Source organism: Austrofundulus limnaeus, unplaced genomic scaffold, assembly GCF_001266775.1.
Source record: "Austrofundulus limnaeus strain Quisiro unplaced genomic scaffold, Austrofundulus_limnaeus-1.0 Scaffold1489, whole genome shotgun sequence".
Lineage (NCBI taxonomy): Eukaryota > Metazoa > Chordata > Actinopteri > Cyprinodontiformes > Rivulidae > Austrofundulus > Austrofundulus limnaeus.
The window spans coordinates 12,056-34,914 of record NW_013953891.1 but is presented as its reverse complement, the minus strand read 5'-3'; the positions used below and the strand labels follow the sequence as shown (position 1 = coordinate 34,914).

Below are 22,859 nucleotides of genomic sequence, written 5' to 3'. Positions count from 1 at the left end.
CATGACCACGACATATTGTACATCTTAAATAAAAATTAAAAAGCAGGACAAGTGAAGGACAAACGTAGCAGTGTCCGATCTACAGCAGGGGTATCTGAAAGTTTTGTCTAACAAAGACCTGAAACAGGACCTGAGAGATGAATCGTTCTTCAGTCTTTTCCCYTATCTCACATTTTTAGCTAATAGCTTTTCAAGAATCACCTTACTGGTACTAAAATACAATTTCATGTGTCAAACTGCGTTACTTGGTAGTTTTTACGATTCAGCTAAAAAAAGGGGGAATATTTTAGATTTTTGTGGCAAAAAAAAWGATTTAAAATTAGTTGTTTGCTAAGTTGAAAAAAAAATGCTCTTTAACCACAATATTATGACTAGTGCTGGGCAGTATGACCCAAATTTTATATCACAGTGAAGAAATTTATTGGAGTTTGTTTACTACTGACTTAAAAAAAAACACTACACATTTTATAGTTTTTTTCTCAGGTGAAACATTATATCGTTTCAAAAACCATTGTGTGATTATTCCTGTGATTAAACTGGTGATTTTATGTACAGACTGGTCTGAGTGGCTGTCACAGARGGCTACACAGAGCAGAAGGTACATCTAGATAAGATACATGCCTGAAAACACTTTCAACACTTAACTGAACCGTGGTTTTAACATTAGAACAGGAAACTTGTATGAAGACCTGACTCCAGCTGTAGAGTGGCCCTTTGCGATGACGCAATGACAATAGTCGGAGTCAGGGCGTGAAGAAGGTTATAAAAGTGTCCTGGTTTCCTGAATCGAGGCTGAATGCACGGAGAGAGAATAAAACGTGGTCCAGCCCAGCGCTGTTGTATTGTATAACTCTTTTCACATTCAAACATTCAAATATTGGTGTCGTTTCTATCTGGTTAATATGAACACGTATTAAGGTAAATGAACACGCCTAATTTCCTATTTTCTTTCAACAGTATTTTCAACAATTATACCGGTGTCACAATATTTCACTGTATTTTTCTTTTCATCACAGATCAGCTGATAAAATATACAAATGCTGCTTTTTGATTAGCAGACCACGGTCAGCTGAAGTTACTCTCTGCAACACAGAAACTATTTATTGACTTTTTTTCTTTTCCCGTACCTCTGTCTGTGTCGCTGTTTCCCTCCTCTACGTGTCTGTTCTGCTTTGCCTGGTCGCAGACAGTTTGGTCCGGTCGTGAAGGAGCAAGGTTAAGAAAAGATCATTATTGGGTCTATTGTTTGATGTTATTAAATAAAGCTTAACAAGACAACTCAGCCTCCCTGCACCAGTCAACTCAACCAGTACAAAACCACTTCCCCCTGATGTCCCTTAAGGCCCTGTCACATTAGATGACTTATGCCAACTTATGAACATTTTAAAGACGTCTACATTAAAGGTGGAATTGAAAAAATCAACAGGAACTTTCTTTTCGGTGTGTACATAATGTAATTCAAACAAATTGATCAAATATATAACATTTATTAGCAATTTAGACYTAAAAATGTTTTGTAAGTTGTCTAGTGTGACAGGACCTTCAGGGTTTTCATAATAGAAGCACATTAACGTCTCCATACATTTACGTTGTGAATGAAATACACTATATTCAGCAATGGTGAAAGCAGGCGTTTTTGCTTTTAACATCAGTCAGTTTAAGCAGCGTAATCGCCACCCGCAGCCAGTTACTGAGAAGCTGCTCCAACAATAACATTAGCTTGCTAATGCAATAGTGATGCGGGTGCGACGTGACATTCTGAATGTGTTCAGCCTATTTAAACCGGTATGTCCGGTAATCAGAAAATTCGTATCATAACAAAAATTAAAAACGGTTTTCGGTACGAACCGGTATACTGCTCAGCACTAATTATGACCACTTCTCTGAGAWAGCCATGTTTTTTTAATAAATCTGCCTTGAACTCTGAAACATGAACTCCACTTTACCTCAGAAGGTCTTCTGGCACTAAATCATCTGTAGCAGATCTTTCAAGTCTCAGAAGATGCAACACATCTCATACTTTATTGGAGTGATACCTGAAAAACCTTAGAGGACAAGTCAGTATCCTGAAATTGGCATGTCTCATTTTTAAAGGGGCAATATTATGTGTTTCTCAGGCATACATTTAAATACTATACCATAATAAAGTATCTGTCACCTTTAGCTGTTATTAAAATGCTGTTTTTATGTTTAAATAGAAAATAAACTTATCTTCTCATCACTTCCTCTTCTAAACGCCTTGAAATTGGCCTCTGTCTCTTTAAGAACCACCTTCCACTTCTGTCCTGCCCATTTCAGTGTGTGTATATGTGTGTGGGGGGCTGCCATGATGCAGTTCATTTGGCATCTGAAAATATATTTCCTCAAATATACTCTTAATCTGAAAAGAGCTTCAGACAGTTTAAGTTTCACTCCCAGCCTGCAGCAGTCATGGACGGGGTGTAAATAGGGAGGCATCTGGTGGGGGAGGGGGGGGTGCTGCCATGAGGAAGCTCGGCCCAAAGACACATCCCAGGGGCGTTTCTGGTCCCAAAAGGCGTTTCTGGTCCCCACCTGTCGTTTTGCTCCTCAGCATGGCRMCCTAAAAATGCTGCAGGATTTCTCAAACATGCATGAATGAGTCAAAGCAAGGCTTTTGGCATGTTTTTTATGAGAGTATAACATTATAACATGATATAAAACTCAAAAAAGTTGATTTTACATGATATTGCCCCCTCTAAGGGCTTGTTTGTAGGACAAAATGCATCACGGAACGAGCCTATTAACGTTTGCAAATACAGCCAAATCAGCTACGTGTTCTCCGCATCAACAGCAAGAKCCAACATTTTCCAGAAAAAATGAAATGTTTTAATTTGTCTTTGTTCAAAGTTCCTCAAATCTCTGTCACTGCCAGTTGTTTTGCAACTAATCAATAAACTGCAATGTTCACTTGGTGTTGGTAACTATCAGAGAGCATAACTGGAAGGAGCTGAGCAACATGATTTTTTTTAAACGTTGCACAAAAATGTGTCAAATACTGTCACTTTGTTTATCATTTCAGTGATTGTTTCTATTCATCAGAGCAGCATCACCCAAAGCTCCTGGTCTGTTTCCTGGTTGTTCTGATTTCCATCCCTGCTCCCCGTCGGACGCAGTGACTCATGGCCTTGATGTTCAGCGGCGTGGAGCGCCTCCCGCAGCGCGCAGCCACACTTCAAACAGCCTGACCTTTGTGGCGGACTACAACGCACTCAGTAAAAAGTGCTCAAGGACGGGTTTCACCGCTGCGTCACTCCAGAAGGTCACCGAGAGCGTGGCGCCCTCGACGGGCGGATGAGTTCAGGTGCAAACAAAAGGCTTAAAACAGAAAACTGAAAAAAACAGACGAGGCGACACGAACAGGCTCGCCACGCCGAAAACAAGAAACGCTGTGGAGGCTGACTGCAAGGCTGGACCATGGATGAACTCTGTTGCTTGGATTTCTCACTTACTCTCAAATCCTGGGTTTTCTGAAACCATCAGTTGCTGTGGTAACCTGCGCCAATGACAGTGATGGAGAGCTTGTTTGGCAGCAAAAGCAGGATGCTGGAGCTGCTGAGGGAAACAAAAAGAGCAGGGGTGAATAAACAAAGGATGCTGTTGACCTCATTTATACAGTCACRATCAGTTATCTGAAATCTGAAAAGAGAGCTGAAACAATTTGATTAATTGTGTTCAAAGTYCGAGACCAAACTTWACACACAGAAAACCGATTCAKAATCAGACTTGCATATTTATTTGCACATGCAGTGTTTACCACAACCTCAGGCCTGCTTCAAGTACAYTTTGGCCCTGATCCATTCCAAAACAGAAGCATTTAACAGCGTCTTCTGAACTGAGTCACACCTAATGACTTTGTGGAAGGAGGGAACATGACCTCACTTACTGGGTGACCCAGTTCTCAGCTAAGAAAGTCCTGAATAAACAGTATAAAATAAACTTTTGCACATTTATTATAAGCTCAAGCATGAAAATGTATATAAGATGCATTTAAGACTCAAATTAATGAACATATATTCGATTTTTAGTGGTCCCATTTTATACTTCATTTGGGACAAGTAATGGACTTTTAACCAAGAGAAAGATATTTTAAACTGTTTATGTTTTTCATGCAGCAGTGTTGTTTAACAATTATTTAACTTTTCACAACAGTAATAAAGGTAGTTGCTATAGCGTTTATTCTACTTTTAGATTTTAAGTCCGTGTGTTTGATGTGTTTATTGATTTTGACCAATTTTTAATCGTTTCCTCTTTTTCAATCTGATTTTTTTTCAGTAGTCCAAAAGTAATGATAAAAAAAATATAAACTAAAATGTGCAAAATAAACTCTAAAAAAACAGGTTTTAAAACTGCATCTTTTTTACCAATTATTAAATATATTTGTATATTACCATTACATTTTTTTTTCCTTTTTACGTCTAACAAAAAACGTACAATAGGCTACTTAACCTTAGTTTGGCTCTTCTTTAGCTTTTTAAAGTCTGATTTTTTTTTAACGATGTGCATAACCATATCATATGAAAAAACAATAATGTTGTTTATTTGCAGAAAATAAATAACAAAATAGCTATCATTATGCTAGCTGCTCGCTGTTGTTTACTCACCTTCCAGTTTCTGCGAGCATGCATGACAAGTTGTACGTATTGCCTGTAAATTACACGGAGTTTCCCCCATTTTTATGTATGCATATGTGTAGAGAAAGATTCAATAACTCAGCTTTACATTTATTTGACATCCAGATGTCCCTCATGTGGTCCTTCGTGTTGTTTCCCCATGCATTCAGGGCCTCCTAAGTAATGTTTCAAATGGTTGTATACGCGCTCCTCTTTTGATTGACATCCCTTTTGATCAACTGGGTCGATCTGTTGTTTCGCCACAGAGTTATTTGTTTTTTTTTTCTCTCTTCTTTCTGAAGAAGATGGCAAAACCTGCTGAAAAGAGAAAATAAAGCTGTTAGAAGCCAAGGTCGTTTAGGAGAATAAATTATTATTTTATTGACGAGGAAATGTCTTTAAAAAAGTCTAGTAATAAAACTTCTGTGGAGTTTGGACTCTGAATTATATATTATGAAATGGAAGGCATGGAATATAATCATGGGTCAGCTGTTCTACAAAAGAAGACCCAAGTCAAAAAAAACTTTTCATATCCTGCTGCTGTTATATGTTGTTTAGTTATAAATACGTTTGAAAAAGTAAGGAAATTATGGACTTTTGAGGCGATTCAAATTGCTGTGTATATTTCAGTTGTATATGATTGTAAATAAAGTTAGATTGTTGGGGAAATTTRGTGTATTTCTGAAGGTCGTTCTGTATGTGCTAAGTCCAATAAAATGTTATTTCTTAAATGGCAGAATCCATGAAGCAAATGTAGTTTAAAAAAAAAAAAAAGTAAATTATGAGGTTACTGCAGAAACGTGATTTCTTTTTTTTTACTCCTGTAATGTAAAGCTGCGTTTGCACTTTTGCAGTGAATCCACTGGGGGGCGCCCTCACACAGCAGAAACGCTGATCTGCTTGTGAATAAGAACTGAGAGACTACAGTAGAAGAAAAAGACAGAAGGGAAGAGAGAGAAATGGATTTTAAACTTCTTAAAACCGGTTGTTAAAAAAGGTTAAAAGGTATTAAAAATGTCTGAGAAAAGCTCATCCACGACGGATAAAAGAAATGGGAGAAAAATTGGTAACTTCTTGGTAGTCGTTTTGGATGAAACTACATTACCCATAAGTCTTTCGGCGTCGATTTTTTTTCTTGACTCTCTCTCTCTCTCTCTCTCTCTCTCTCTCTCTCTCTCTCTCTCTCTCTCTATTTTTTATGTAACTTGTTTTGCAACTGCAACAGCTGGATAGCGGCTCTTCCATACAACAATCACTTTTACTGGGAGGAAAAATAACTTTTAAAAACAGAAACCTCAAAACTTTTTAACCCGGTTTAATCATACTTTAATTATTAATTCTATAGAATATGTGAGTTGAGTAGCCTATATATATGGATAAAAATCGCTTGTGAAATCCCTCATTATTTGGAGTGAATGTGAGTGAATCAGGGTTTTTCAGTCYGACGTGACAGACGCCGGAAGTTTCGGTGCCAACGCCTTTTTTCTTCATTTCTGCTGTTCTTCTGGGCAACTTGAGTTCCCACCGACCGGGCCAGGAGCTGCTGGACGGGGCTTCACACCCGTGAGCTGCTGAAACTGACCGGAGAAAGTTGTCASAGAAGCGAACATGGGCTGCACGATCAGCGCCGAGGACAAGGCTGCGGTGGAGAGGAGCAAAGTGATTGACAGAAACCTGCGAGAAGACCTGGAGAAGTCCTCCAGAGAAGTGAAGCTGCTGCTGCTCGGTATGAACTTCTAACAACTCCTTAAAAAAAAAAAAACATCTGTTATTTATCACTGGGTAGTTTTTAGTTTGTGAAAGTCTTCACTGTCCTCTCTGCTGAAGCAGCTGTGACTCATCTGTTTCCTGAAAGGACTTGTAGAAATAAACCAGATGTTGGTTGGAGTGAAACTGCAGGTCCTTGAACGCCTCACTGGTTTTCTGTGGAAAATGGAGTATTTACTTGAAATAAAAGGTCACGTCACTTGTTACTGAAGATGTTTGAACTGAAGCTGGCCTGTTTCACTTCAGCTGAAAGGCTGTTAGGAGTCAAAACACACACACACACACACACACACACACACACACACACACACNCACACACACACACACACACACACACACACACACACACACACACACACAGAAAGTAAAGGAATGCCTATCACCCGCTGCCTTTTCGTGTCAGTTTTAAGATCATCCTCTGACTGACGCCAGTTAAAAACACACCAAATTTGACCACATAATTATAGCCATTTTTTGTGTGTTTTTTTAAAGTCGTTTGTCTGTGGAGGCCTTTTTGAGTTGGGTTGGCTCCATGGATAAATCAGTTGCAGATGTGCATTTTAAAGATTTCATTAAAATCGATTCAGAGGATATTTTGCAAACAGACAGATAGTGATGACTGTGAATTGTTACAGTCTGGTCAGAAAAGGTGTTGGGGATCTGTCTCAACTACACTCAAAAAATCTAAACGTTTGCGTTGGATTTTCTCAAATAAATTGTCAACAGGTTCTACTCAGCTGAATTGAGTAAATCTAAAGCTGTTTTTTTCATTTACTTTCTAAGTGAATATGAAGTAATTGTGTTGACATAATTTATTTAAGAAAATCCAACACAAACGTTTAGATTTTTTAGTGTAAAGGTGCACCAATTGCAGATTTCTGGCTGATACAGATTTTTAAAAAGGCAATTCTGGTTTTGGCTGATACTGATTCTTTTAAATGATTCATTATCAGGTGTTACAAGGTCACAATTCAATGTTCCAGTTTTATTTTATTGAAAATCATTGATCAATACCCTTGAAGTAATAAAAACTCCTTGTGAATATTATGTGGAAGGTGAAAAGTTTGGGAACCACTGCCTTACACTGCTTGTACAAACGTGTTTACTTGTCCCTCATTTCTTCTCCTCTCTCTTTTCATTCATTCATTCATTCATTCATTCATTCATTCATTCATTCATTCATTCATTCATTCATTCATTCATTCATTCATTCATTCAAAGAGTCAGACTGTCTTAATTTTTTTAATAGTCTTAAATATTTTTTTTCAGGCTCTCTGTAGATGTTTCTTTGTAAAATTTGGACTGTATGCTGTTTTCTTTTCTTTTAATCGTTTTAAGTCTGACCAACCTGACCACTTTCAGCTAGAGGATTTCTTGCACTCAGTTCTGAAGTGAAAAGGGCTGATCTGAAGGCTGAACCAGTGTTATGTCGACACATGTCAGAAAACTTGGCAAAGAGTCTCTTTAGGTATTTTGTTACAGCAGCTTGTCACAGACAAAAGCCAAAGATAACAGCTTGATCCTTAAAGACCTGTTAGCTGAAATCTCGAAATACAGTAGATGATCAGCTAAACGATGCACCTCAGGTCCTGTCCTGGAGTTTTCCAGCTACTGTTCATCTGATGTAGATACACGTTAGCCCTGAAACTGACTGTAGAGTTTGGAATAATTTCAAAACAAAACTAAGGTTATAGAGGGTTTGATATAAATAATGCTGTTTTTGTTAGTTTAAAGTCAGAGGTCGGCCAGTGTTTGAAAATAGAACCAGTTTGTAAAGACAGTGAATCATGTTGGGACTGATGTCAGAAAGTTTTAAAGTTTCAGTTCTGGGACGTCAGAAACAGATGTGGGGTTTAAAAGCAGTTAATTTATTTTCCAATTTGCAGTTTTTAGACTCAAAGTCCCTAGCCTACTGGCTGAGAAGGTTTCACAAGTTTTTCATGGGTGCAGCCATCAACCCTGCTGCTCAACCCACAAATGCATTTTCCTAAACGTGGCAGCACAACAAGGAAAATAAACAGATTTTCCACAGTAAAAGATTTATTGCCAAGATGCATTGTTACAACAAAGAAAACAATCAACCAAACACAAATGTCCTTACTTGTTTATTCAGTTTATCATTGCAGAACACAAACAACTGTTTAGGAAAACAATACAAGGATTAAGGAGTGTGATAAAGACACTGTCACTGTTCTGTTGACCAACTAATTAGTTTGTTAAAGGGTTCTTTACTACTTCTACTTTATTTCACTTTTTAACGAAGATACTTGCTTTTAGTTAAAGTGGATTTCTGCTGTAGGTGAAGTAAAGAGATTGATTATGCCTTTATTGTCATTGTACGGAGCACAATGAAATTACATTTAAGAACACCCATTAAGACACACACATGAGAAAAACATGGGGGGAAAGGTGATCAGGTCATGCGGCAGCCAGCAGGGGTCGCGCTACCTTTTAAAAAGAAAAACAAAAAAACAACCACGTTAGATGAGGAAAATAAAACAAAACATCATATTATATCAAATATGATACACTATGGTGTTTTATTAAAAAAAACCTTTACAAAGCAGGAGCACATTTATTAGCCCGAGGAGTAAGTGAGTTTAGAGGGAATGAGTCTGAAGAACCCAGCCTCCCAAAAGAAAAACCCATAGTTCAGTCATAGTTCAGAATACTGGTGTTGAATTGTTCATTCTGTGCAGCTCCAGGGTGACCTTAAGGGGACCAGATTAGACGGAGTGAGAGGTGGGGGCGGAGCCACGAGTTGACGTAAACACCCCAGAGAAATTAGATCCACAGCCTTCAAGGTCACGTGGTGAGGGAGACACAAATCTGTAATCAGTTGTTTGGGAACAGAATAAATGTTTTTGGTCAGACAGACAATAACAATTTTCCATCTGCCTTAATGTCCGCTGGTACATCTCAAGGTGGCGAATCCAATCAGACAAATAATGTTGACAATTCGGCCGAGCCGAGCTATCAGATTGTCCAAGATCAATTCCATCTGGCCAGCAAAGTCCAGGAACCACAGCCGGCCCGCGACCCTCAGCAGAACCGCTAGCAGACCTTGTCCCAGCTCGCACACGGCCAAAGTCTGAGTGCTGAAAGCACTGCAATCCTTCATATTGGTCAGGCAGCCAGGAAATGGTCTGAACAGCCACCGACGCTGTTTTGTAGAACACCTGGAGACCACCAAGCCAATCTGTAGAATCAAGTGATCAGAATCCAAAAATATATCCAGCTAGTTAAACAGAACAGAACAGAGGTCCCACCTTTGACATGTCCTCCCATGGAAAAAAATTTGTTCCAAAAATTTAGTAAGAGACCAGCAAACCAAATCCATAAAACTAAATCCATAATTTTTGGTTTCGGATGAAAACGTAGAGAAGGCTCCCAGCAGCAAATCAGGGAAGATAAGGGAGGGCAGGAGACAGGGAGGACGCGTCTTACCCCTCAGAGAGCAAGACTGACCGACCGACCAACCGACCGACCGACCGACAATACTTAAGATTGTTCGGATCTCTTCAGATTGAGTATAAATGTGTGGAACATTGACTTTTACTCTGCAGAACCATCGCTGAGGGTGTGGACTGTACTGACATGCCAGGGGTGGGAGTGGGGGGTGGGGTGTTACCCCCAATTTACACTACTTGCGTTCGTTAGTTGCGGTCCGATCTCCGCACCAAATATGCACCCATTTTAATCAATGAGAGTGTTTACACTGGCTACGCAGGGCGGGGGTGAGTGGATGGCGATCTGTCAAAATTAGAACAGATCCTATTTTTGATGGATGCCAGAGCTGCGCCGGTGTCAATTTTTAAATATTACGTCGCACCAACAGGAAAAGAAATGAGCACAACATCCGTATTTTCAAAATAAGACACTTTTAGTCTGGATAATTTGTCGGAATAATGTCGAAATTGCAGCTATATTAATGAATATATGGATATATTTCTACACAAATGCTGTCAGAATGTATCGTTCTGTTTGGGAAGCAGATGGAAACATGTAGCATGAAGCTGTGTACACACACACACACACACACACACACACACAATACACATGGATTTTATTTTGAAATCAGAAGTTTCAGAAAGCCGACAGCGAGACAGTTTCAACATAGAAATCAAAAGCTTTCATATCGTTGTTTTCAGCTGTGTTCGGAGTTAGTCTTTCACAGAATTAATTATTTTTGCTGTGACTTCCACACTTACTGAATTTATCGCGCAATCTCCTTCCTGCATGTCTGTTGGACTGGAGCGGAGGTAGTGTAAACTGGACTTGAAACGCACCGCTGCGACCTGCGCACCGCAGCGGAGTGGAGCCGTAACGCATGTAATGTAATTTAGGGGTTACACCCCACAAGTACATAGTAATGTCATGTTTTTACCATTTTCACCAACTCATAAAATATGTGATCTTTTTGCAGCCAAACCTTTGATTCTGACAGGCATGCTAAATAAGATAACTAAGTTTTCATATATAGACTGTAAAATCTATTAAAACAATAAACGAAATAAATACAATATGTAAAGAGAATTTATAGTAAAGTCAGACAATTTTAAGAAGCTTTCCAATAATTTATACTGAGATATGAAAGAAACTGGTCCATCCATCCATCCATCCATCCATCCATCCATCCATCCATCCATCCATTTTCTTAACTTTACTGTTCATTTCTGTGCTGTAGGGGTTCTGGTGCAATCTCCACCGGTCAGTAGACCTCATAAGTAATTTAATAACCCTTGTCTTGATTTCTGAACCTTATCTTGTCTGTAACTTTCTATGACAGAATAATATTTACTGCTTGACTCTAATGTCTTTGTGTCTCAGGCTGTTTCAACAGGATTTGTTTCAGTTCTACATACAGTTTGTTTAAATCATTCAACAGCAGGTTGGTTTGAAAATAAGGGCTGCCGATGTATGTCCCTATAGACAACAGGGACAGCCTACACATCATACCTTTCATGTTTTTTTATAAGCTTTGTAAACAACTTGTGTAATTAGACGTATGATACTGAGCACACATAAAACTGCAATGAATCAGAACATCCTGCAGCAGAACATGTTTAAAGAGGGATTAACACCACAGTCATGTTTCTGAACGGGGTAGCGTCTATTGGTTCCAATAAATCATGGTGATGGTGATTGTGATGGTTTTAACCACAGAAGAAGTGATTTTTGATGTGATAAGGGCTGACCATTTTTGGTAATCTCAGAGGGAAGACCAGTTACTCTTCCACTGAAATTTCACTAAACATGAGTGGTTATCAGCTGCAGTAACTATTATTAACTATCAAAACTAAGATTTTACGCCCTTTTTTTTCATGAGGTTCCAGATAATATCTGATAGAGGCACGGTTCTGAGGCAGTTTCCTTCACGCAAAGAATGCTCATTTGTAGGAATGGGCAAAATCTTATTGTGTGCAATTAATTGCGTGAAAAATGTTGGTTACGTATTGTAYCCGAAGATTCTATGAGTATAGGCGCAGCCCTTTAAGGCTATCGCTAGTGGGTGTATCCCTCGCGCGCAGCGCAACACTGAAAACTCGTAGTCCACGCCCACCTACTGGGTGGGCCTCACCTGGTCTGTATAAATAACAGTCAGACCAGACAATCGGCTCCCTAAAAGACTTTTTCTTCAGCCAATTAGGAACCAGTGAGGCCCATAGTTCAAAGGGCTGCACCTATACTCATAGAATCTGGGGTTACAATACGTAACCAACGTTCTATTTCGTACCCGTCGGACACGACAGGTACAAAGAAATAATGTTGGACATCGTCTCAATGTTGCTTCTGCTATCGCTGAAGAAAAAAAGGGAGGGCTAAGACAAAAATGGAGCTAAACTAATACAAAGCTAAAGTTGATGCTAATGTGGAGCTCATGCTTACATGAAGCTAACACTGTAGTGGAGGTAATGCTAAGACAGAGCTAATGTTAATGTAATGTTAAAGCTGAGCTATCGCTAATGCAAAGCTAACACTAAGGTAGAACTAATGCTAACACTAACGCGTTGATAACAATATACTGGAGCTAATGCAAATGCAGAACTTGTGCTAATGCTAACACAGAACTAATGCAAATGTGGAGCTAACAGTTAGTTTGATTATTGTAAATATGATTTTAGGACACAAATTAAATGATTTAGAGTGAAAAACGTGTAATCTATTCATCATAAATTTGTTATTGGCTAAATGCCACGATAATGATTAGTTGTTGGGGMTTTTTTTGTTTGTTTTTTTAATATCACCCAACCCTAATTTGTAGTGATTGCTCTTGAACATAAATCCAGATTAAAAGCGCCTGTCGTAAATCATAAATCTACTTCTTACCATTTTTTGAGCTATGAGACAATTACTTCAACTCTTTGTTTTATAGATTTTACCAGCATCAATGTGTTACAGACAAGTTTTTTTGAGTGTTTAAGAATTTGCTTTTATGAATTTATACACCGTTTTTATTTTATTTTTTCAAACAATTCTACCAGCAGTAAACTGTTCTGTGATGCATTAGGTGGTGCAACTCTTCATTGCAAGCTATGGGTATGACCACAAAGATTTATTTCCAGGCAGTGACTCTCTATCTGTATTGGAACAGAACAGTTATAGGACGGGGGGAAAAATCTAAACCACAAAGCTTCAAAGCCAGTGCACCCATCCGATGAAAATGGTATCTGTTCGACCACAGATAGTAATAAAATAAAAAAAAGTGGATTTGAGATTCCTGTTAAATGAAGTTTGGTTTGGATTCTGCTGTGTGTGTGGGTTTGGAGGACTGTGAAGAACTCTGTAAAGTTGGTTTTGTGAACTGGCTGCAGGCTGAGGCTGATAATCAGCCAAGAAATGCCATGAATGAGAGTGCTGGTGGACGACATCAACYCAGTTTGTCTTCTCCTTTGTGTCTGTGTGACAAACCTGCGTTTATTTTCCAGCCGTCAGCCTGACCAAAGAATTCACGGATTAAATTCTTGTTGGACAGTGATCCGGACACAATATTCCACTTTAATCCTCACTGACAGTAATCAGCTGCTGAGAACAGCAAGTGGAAATGTAGTTTTACCCTCGGGTAGTATTATCGTTTGTCCATGTGTTAAGAAAATTTCTCACAAACCACTGGATAGATTTTAATGAAACCCTCGAAAAATTAATCATCACATGTAAATCTACAACTGACTGACTTGTGGAGCCAACCCAACTTAAGACGGCTGCCACAGCTAATCATCTTTACAAAAGTAAAAATCTGTATCATAGTCGTTTTTTTGTTTACAGATGGAGAACTTAAATTTGTTTCATTCCCGACACGTATTCCAAGTTTTATTTGTGCAAAATCTTGTAACATCCTGTGTGATCGTGGACAACTTTATTTTCTAGGATTGAACAAAATGGCTAAAAATCCATCACTTTTCAGAATAAGATCTTAGTTTATAACAATGGTATAAACGACAGCAGAGATACTGCATCCCTTCAGCTTACATTATTTTTAATGATCTTTAAAGTTTTTTTTAACATGTGGTTACATCAGGCCAAACGGAGGATCAGCTGTCATCATGAAGGAAACTCTAAATGTTTATGGAAACTCTCTCTCTGGCCAGTTGTTTGAGTTTGACCTCTGTTGTTTCACGTAGACACAGCTTTCAGCGGCCAGGAAGAACTGAGGAAGGATTTTTCTTGCTCCTCCATTCAGACCTGGAGTTCAATAAGTTCATTTATTCTGGCTTTGTTGCGTTAAAGATGGATTGTGATGTTCTTTGTTTCCACAGTATAAAATAACTTTAGAGTAGATTCACCTGTTTTTTAACAAAAAGATGAATATTAAAGGATTTAAATGGTTATTTGTTTGTAACCAATGCTAAAATGAAGGTTTTATGATAAACCCTCAGATTTTAGAAGGAAAATTTCAGTGTTTAGGTTTAAGTAATAGTGGATTTATAATGAAACTTCCTCATTCTGTAATGAATCAGCAGGATAAGCCTTGTGCTTCACTTTCAAGGTTAAATCCAAAGTTTTGTAATCAACCTARCCATTTTATGCAGACTTCAGCAATCTTCCTGGAACCTAACACAACTGTTTCACCCCTCGCTGACYTTTCGCAACACTGCATGAGATTCTACAGAAGTTTTGAAATGGTTACAACTCTGTCATTTCTCAAAATAAGCTGATCTTAGACCAAAACTTTGTCACGGAAAGCAGCGGATGAGGCATTTAGTTATTTTGTCATCAGTGCAACTTCATCTTGCACGAGGAAGGAACAGAGAAGCCATGGTGCGCAGGTGTTGCTAAACGTCTAAATGCAGTCACTCTTTTTATGTCCGGTTGATAAAACACGTCATCCAGGTGTGTTAGGGACTCGGTGGTTGAGTGAAACARGCTGATAAACGATAAATTCAGCTGGAAATTATACGTTTTCCCAGGCTTCACAAGCTGTTGTCGTGTCTACAATATTCCATTGCAGCTCAAACAGTTTTATCAATAATTTCATTTTAGATGGGCGCTGTGAAAAGTGACTGTTATTACTGAGAGCAAAAACAGAAATGAGGAAGGCTTGGACGAAGCTGATAACTATTTGTGGGATTTCCTGGATTCCTCTGAACAGCTGATCAGAAGCACGCACTGTAAATGTGAAAGCAGAAGTTCAGACTTGAGTGTTTTTGTCAATGTTTTCCTGCGTAAAGATTTCTGAAAAGTAGCATTTTACAGATAAATAAGAACCATTACATGTCTGAAGCAGATAAGCAGTAGAAGTTGAGGATTATTGTGAAATTAGTTGTTAAATCTTACATCTAAACCCAACTAAATAAGCAATCATTACCAAATCAGAGTCACAGAGAAATTGTTTTTATATCCAAGGAAATTCTAACTTTAACCATGAAGACACATTTTAAATAAAACTTTCAGTAAGTAATAATGGGACGTACGTCTATGACTAACTTTGAGTCAACACATTTCCAGCTCATCCAACTCAAAAATGTCTATAATGTAGTCTAGAGTTGGGCAATACTGGCATAAAAATGTAACATGATTAAGTGTGGCGTTTATCCGTTAATGAATAATATGATGATTAATTGATGACAGTTGCACTTGCATGTGGTCAATGTGGACTTTGTTCGTGTTTCTCATTTTCCTGTTTATGTCGGTGTTTCATGTGATCAAACATYTTAGGTTTAGCTGCTCCACTTTCCACCATTGGGTTTGCGATATTGCCCAACCCCAATGTAGTCAGATTTACAAATACTGGCGCAAAGTTTGACTTGCTGAGAGTCAACATGATCTGAGCACAAACACATTTAGCAAGATTTCACAATATTGCTTAACACTGATCATAGTGTCATTTAAAGCTCCATCTCCTCTGATCATCTTCGCTTAAAATCTGACACGTAAGGCAGCGGGCGATGTGCATTTCTTGAAGGAATGATAATTATTTAAATGCCTGGGAGCTTATTAAAAGAGCTGATTGGTGGCTTCATGACAAATGTTGACAGTTTGGACGGAGAGGAGTTTCACTGAGTGACAGATTAGACATTTCTGCTGGGAGCGAAAGGAAAGGCATGATGTGTCTTGTCCTTGTTTCGCCTGTGTCAGCTTGTTTTAGCGCAGACTGCGTTGCACAAGAAACAAGTTAATTTTTTTATCACTTCACAACTGACAGAGATATCCCGGTTTGTTGTTGTGCATTCCTTTTAAATTAAACACGTGTTTTCCTTTTTATTTTTATTTTTTTTAGCTAAGCTAAYCTGTTGTGGATTTCGGTTTCAGATTGAACGAGTAGTTTTGAACTATTTGTGTGGCGTGAGACTGAAAAGAAACATTCCCATAAATGTCTTACTGTTCCTTTATATTTATAGACTCTCCCCAGAGCTCCTGAAAGCAGTTATTTTAAGACTTAATCTGAGTATAAAAACTGTGGCATGGAACAGATACAAGGCAGAGAAGAAGGTGGAGAAGAGCTTTTAAAATGTCATTGAATAAATGAGGGGAACTGATGGCATAAACGGCACAAACATCATTGTCTCTGCGCTCTTCAGATGCTTGCACATTTATTTAAGAAACTTAACATGAAGATAAATAATCCAGTTTTTGCAGATTTCTAAAAAAGAGACCTCGAGTAGCACGAAGCAGGTCTGTGAGCGCCACATGTTGTAGTTGAGATCCGAATGGTTTGAACACCAAACAGGAAAGAGGAACAGTTTCCATTAAGGTTCGCAGCAGGGTTTGGGTCAAAGAACAGGTTTGTTATGGGGGTCGGTTGTTTGGATGGATGTCCTCTCTCTGCTCAGAGCTGCACGTTTTCTGGGGTTGTTTCTCTCCGGTGGAAAAACGCTCTCACAGCCAGCAGCTCCACTGCTGCTTCCTGTTTGGATGATAGTCGTAGACATCAGTTTTACTCTGGTGTTGAATCATCATTATAACTATGTCACTTACGGGAATGGAGTTTTTTTTTTTTTGTCTCAGATCAAATATTCATGTTATTAGATGTTTTTTTGATTTTTTTTCTCTCAATGTATTCATATTAAAACAAAACCATTATCAGTAAACTGTTAAAATGTTTACATTTTTGTCTAATTTGATTCTCAAAATTTTGAACATAATTTTTTGATCCTTAATTTGTCTTTTTCTGTCATTTTATTTGCATAAAAACAAAACGGCTCTAAACATAAATATTATAAAGATTCCGGTTTCTCTTTGTCTCTACATGTCCAGGTGACACAGATGATCATTTTTTGGGACGTGGTATGAAATCTGAATGTTTTAAATATATTTTCCCCAAATAAATTTAGAATCCCTGTTAGGGACCAACCGTCAGGATTTTAAAGTCCCAAAAATTCATGTTAATTCCCTTGGGTAGTTTCCATTTGGGAAAAATTCCCAGTATTTTGCAAACCTCAGACGTCCTGACTGCAGGATCGGTGATGAAATAACATCAGATTAATTTCAGCTGCTGTGTAAAGCCGGATTGATCCATTATCCTCATGAGAGAGGTCTAAAGTGTCAGACATTATGTGTTACAGCTCTGATTGTTGCCTTAAACTAACCCCCTCGCCCTCGATTTTTGTTTGTTTTCCAGGTGCAGGGGAATCTGGGAAAAGCACGATTGTAAAGCAGATGAAGTAAGTCGCAGCTCATGTGGACGAAGGAGCTCGTTTTCGACTTCCTGCAAAATCATTTTTTGTGTTGCGCCGATGAAAAGCGGGCTCGCTCCCTCTTTTAGCTGCCACATTGTTGAGCTCATCTGTCTGGAAATGCTGTGGAAGCACAACATGAGCCTCATTTCTTTCCACTCAGGCAGGGGAGGAAGCCCCCTTTTTTTTCTTTGCACATCTAGTTAAACAATGGCAAACAGAGGCGAGTTGTTGCCTGGCAAGACCTGAATAGAGTTCTGCCCTCGGCCCCGGTTCCCACATTAGACATGCTCACTGAAGCTCAAATTCCAGTGCTAATGATGGGACTGCATGAAATGTGCCAAAATGTGTAACTGAATCCACGTTTTGTTAAATAGCTTCTGCGGGAACGCTAAAAGTCTGTTTGGATTTCGTTTCTGTGGCAGAATCATTCACGAGGATGGCTACACAGAAGAGGAGTGTAAGCAGTACAAAGTGGTGGTGTACAGCAACACAATCCAGTCCATCATGGCCATCATCAAGGCAATGGGCCAACTGAAGATAGATTATGTGGACCCTGCACGGGCGGTAAGCCGTCGGCCGTGTGGCTGCCGTGTAAATCACCACAGCAACATTTCTACAGTGGCATTAGTCATCGGGGTTTTTTTGTTGGCAGGATGATGCCCAGCAGCTGTTTGCCCTGGCGAGCACCGCGGAGGAAGGAGTGATGACTGCTGAGCTGGCCGGCGTGATCCGCAGACTGTGGAACGACGGAGGAGCTCAGGCCTGCTTCGTTCGATCGCGGGAGTATCAGCTCAACGACTCAGCTGCATAGTGAGGAAGTTGCACATTATTTATTACTGATATACAGATTTTAAAAAATGTATCACGATATATCAGTCTATATTGATAATTATTGATTAGTTTCCGTTTTGCCTATTTGAAATAAGGACCAGAAGAAAAAAGGCTGATTATTATTGCCAAACTAGTAATGTCACTTTTCCTCTTTTATCCACAATTTCCTCTCGATCTGTTGCCTCATTTTCTCCTTTCACTCCACGCCGTTCTTTTTTATTTTAAGCAGTTCTGAGGCACGGTGGTGAAACATGAAGCTGCTGCTGCACGTTACTCAACAGGTTGTTGCTAGCTTTGCAAAGAGTGAGTGAGTTAGCTTGTGAGAATTTGCTGGGTAGTGGTTTTACAGCTTCAGTAGCTGTTGTGTGTTGTCACAATCTCTGGTCCTGGTCCGTATCTTATTTAACTATGTAAATTTCTGTAAACCTTGTAAGCTGTGTGCTGCTAACCACAGTTATTTTATGAAGCCTGAGGACGACACATAGAGAATAAAATGCGCCGGCTTGGATAGAGGAGGTGATTTTACAGCTCGTGTTTGGGGGGCGGGGGCTGACTTGAAGTGTTGATGCCTTCTTCCAGAATCCTACCTAGAAGCTTGGCCTACATCCCCCAGAATGTCATGCAGTTCTGGATTGGAGTTTATCATTCTATAGGACATATTGATAATGATAGTGTGTCTATATCATTATTGTTTTATCACCCACCAGCCCTGTTTATTCCAACCTGCTGCTAAAGGCAATAATTATGTCTCATGAACCACTGGATTGATTTTAATGAAAATGTCAGAAAAGAAATCATTGGAATTTGCAATCAGTTCCATTCAAGATGGCTGCCACAACTAAGCAACCTTAGGAAACTCAAAACTTGGTCTAATATAGCTAATGTTAAGAATATTAAATTAAAATTTGATGTTTTTGTATTAGGGCTGCTCGATATCAGGAAAACCTGCGATAACTACTTAATATTGCGATGACGACATGACATTTATGACGATAAATGACCAAATGCTTGTTGTCTTTCTGCTCTGGGTGTAGAGTAAGAAAACAAGTAATATGTCATTTCCATTCCAACATGACATGTTTTATTTTAAAAAGTGCAACTAGACACAGCCGCTGTATTAGCAGTGAAACAACAAAGTGCTTGTAATACAGTTTGTTAATGACATCGTCCTCGTTTAATCTTTTCTGATGCTGTAAATACTGAGAAACACCCCTGTTGTTTTAAATAAATAATAAAAACATCTGAAAGTAAGTTAAAGAATTTTAAATAAACTTAAATCCAACTGCAGAATCTCTCCTTGCGATTGTCCATTACTTCCTCGACTCATCATGTGGTTATGATTTGATGTGGTATCACGAGTCCATTTAGTTTATCAGACTTTGAGCCAACCGTTTATCACAGTTCATGCAGTTTTTTGTGATATTTCTATTGCACAGGCTGTTATCACGATGAATATTGTGCATACTAGACTTATCCCTAACACATACTCTGAGCACCAACTAATTGCATAAGATCTGTTTTAAAAACTGTCGGTCAACTCTGCCCCTCTCTTAGCAAAACATCTCTTGAGCCACGGCAAAGATTTTAAACAAACCTTCTGAAATAATCATTTGATATTCTTCTACAACTCATTAACATTTGGAGTCAACCTAATTCAAGATGGCTGCGGAAACAGTTGACATATTTTATTAAATTAAATCCATTATATCTGTTTTTTGAGAATACAGCAGTGGTTCCTAGAGTTGGGGTGAAGACCCCACTGTAGGTCCTGAAGTTTTAGGATTTTCAGAATTAATCACATTATTTTTGCCTTAGTTGTTACTAAAGTAAGGTTAGTGTCCTTAAAAATATATGGAAGTAGCGTAATGAATTATGTTCCTGTTTATTTGACCTGAAATCTGTTTCTCACCCAAACACAGTTGGGGACACAGGTCTCAGCCACTGGTCTACAAGAGCTGATAAAAGAGCTAAAAGCTGAAGCTAAAAGAGCTGATGACAAATAAAAGTTGACACGTTGGATGGAGAGGAGTTTCACTATTTGACATTTTCACAAATCGCATGGAAGGCGTGATGCATCTTGTTCTCTTCAAGCCTGTGTCGGCTTGTTGCAGAGCCGCTCACATTCCTCTAGAAACTGACAAGTGGGGTTTTTATCCTTTCACAACTGACAAATATGCTTTTACAGTAGTTAACACTGGACTAAAATAGTTGGAAAATGTTGTTGAAAAGGTTGGAAAAAGAAGGCAAAGAAAAACGTTTTGTCTGGTTGTAAAAATCATCCGGAGGTGAAGCTGAAGCGTCTCAGTTTCGGTGTCTGTTTTCCTTCATATTACGCTCATCCTGGGAAGAAAAAGCTGCTCGGTGTGAAGGGCACGCTGTTTGTTGTGAAAACAGCCAAGTTGTCATGACTGTCGGCGCGCTTTGTCCAAACTGTGCGACAAGAGGAACTAGCAGAGTTGGTCTGTTTTTACTCAACCCACGAGAAGCCAGTGTTTATCGCCCGTAAACACATCAGCCCATATTTAGTGTTGCTCTGTGGTGTCCTCAGATCAGTTTTATTATTGGTGCAGAGCGAGCTGGACACGTGATCGAACAGGAGTGTCTGACAGTGATCGTCTTATTAACGCTTTAGCTTTAAGCACTGATTTCAGCTGCGTTTCAGCAGCTAACTGTGTTTTAAAGTCTAATTTGAGTTATCTGCAAACATAAACATTATAACACAGAGTTCCTCTGCTCTTAGATCATGTCATCTTCTCTAACCCCCTCAGCTACCTGAACGACCTGGACAGGATCTGTGATCCTGGTTACATCCCGACGCAGCAGGATGTCCTGCGGACCCGCGTGAAGACCACTGGGATCGTGGAAACTCACTTCACCTTCAAAAAACTTCACTTCAAGTTAGTACGGCTCGATGCGCTCGATCCATAAAAAACAACCATTTCTAAACAAACAATATCTAACTTCTTGTAAAATTGGAGCTTAAAAGTAACTGGATTTTAAAAAGTTTTAAAAAAGTGTATTACTGCTACATTACAGCACCGTCAGCCTCCAAATAATGTCATACAGGTTCATGCAAAAGCATGACAAGGTTATTCAGATAAACTTCTGTGGTTAGTTGCAAGCGCAAACAGCATTAGCAGCTAGCTGTAGTGCCTAGAGCACTTCTGGTAAGAATATTAGAATATTTCTGCTGACATAACAAGCAGCAATGTCGATATTTATGACTAGTTTTCTCTTGAACCATGGTGATTTATAATAAAACTAAATTATAACATTCAGTATTACGCGAATACAAGTACGATTAAACTTATGATGGATGAAAGAGTTTGAGGTATTTTCGATGCGAAAATGAACTCTAAGTTATATCATAAGTAACATACAGTATTTATAAAGTACCGGTAAGAACTATAATATCCATAAAAATAGTAATATGAAATACAACTAAAGACTTTTAACACATAATTGCTGTACTGATTAGTCCCGTACATGACTCTGCGCAGAGGTAAGGGAAATATCTACAAAACCAGCAACAAACCTGTTTATATTCTGCAGAAGTAAAATAATAAAACTATAAATTGATGAAATTAATCTAATTTAAATACGATTTTTTTAAATAAATTGTTTGTTTTAAATTAAATGACTTGGTAGAGCTCTTAAAGTCTTGATAATATACAGAATATCTCTTTCCAAAATGTATACAGAAGTTAAACTAAGAAACTAAGGGGTTAGGGTGTGTTTAAAAAGTAAAGTCATATTTAATATACAGTATATCTGCATATTTAACTTTAAATGTTCTGAAGCATCACTTTAAACAGTCAGATGGATCCTGAGCCTGTTGGTAGACTTTAATGTGGATGTTTTTGGTGTCATTTTCTTGGAGTTTTCTACGCTTAATGAGACAGTTTTTCTTTTTATAATTCAGATGATGATTCAGCAGAAATGACCCGTCTWTATTTGTTTCATTCTGATGCTTTCTCAGCTTTCGCCTGTGAATGATGTTGCGCTTCACATGCAAATTGTAATTTATGATCTTCCTATAAACTCTGATCTAATAAAGCAGGAACCATCTTCGTAATTAGATTTGCTTTGCCCTTCTTTACATTATTTCCTCTGGCGTCTGTACTTAGGAATATTAGTGAAACATTAACTGTAATAGCCTCTCTGCCCCGCCTTCGCAACGCCATAAAAAATAATGAAATAAATAAATAAAAAGCTCCGGACATGTGTAATCACTGAATTGGTGCTGTGACACAAAGTGTTCTTTCATTTCATTTCTGTGTCAGCTTAGCCTCAGGTAGAGGCAGACGCAGCAAACAGGAGATTATAAGTCGGGTCACCTGCGTGTGCCCCGGATTATAAGAACCTTATAAAGCGCTGATATTAAAATGACATTAAACCTGACATGCGCAAACTCATTTGGTAATGCAGTCACCAACTCAGTGTGTGTGTGTGTGTGTGTGTGTGTGTGTGTGTGTGTGTGTGTGTGTGTGTGTGTGTGTGTGTGTGTGTGTGT

General features: G+C 38.7%; 1 protein-coding gene across 1 annotated transcript in view; it reads left to right on the top strand.

Annotated features, from left to right (window-relative positions):
- Nucleotides 1-5,888: 5,888 nt before the first annotated feature.
- LOC106535554 (guanine nucleotide-binding protein G(i) subunit alpha-1) overlaps nt 5,889-22,859 on the top strand; it is a 24,248-nt gene continuing 7,277 nt past the window's right edge. The window contains exons 1-2 of the mRNA XM_014032591.1: nt 5,889-6,357; nt 17,458-17,500. Of these exons, the coding sequence (XP_013888045.1) occupies nt 6,240-6,357; nt 17,458-17,500 (161 nt within the window). The 5' untranslated portion in view covers nt 5,889-6,239. The remainder of the gene's footprint in view (nt 6,358-17,457; nt 17,501-22,859) is intronic.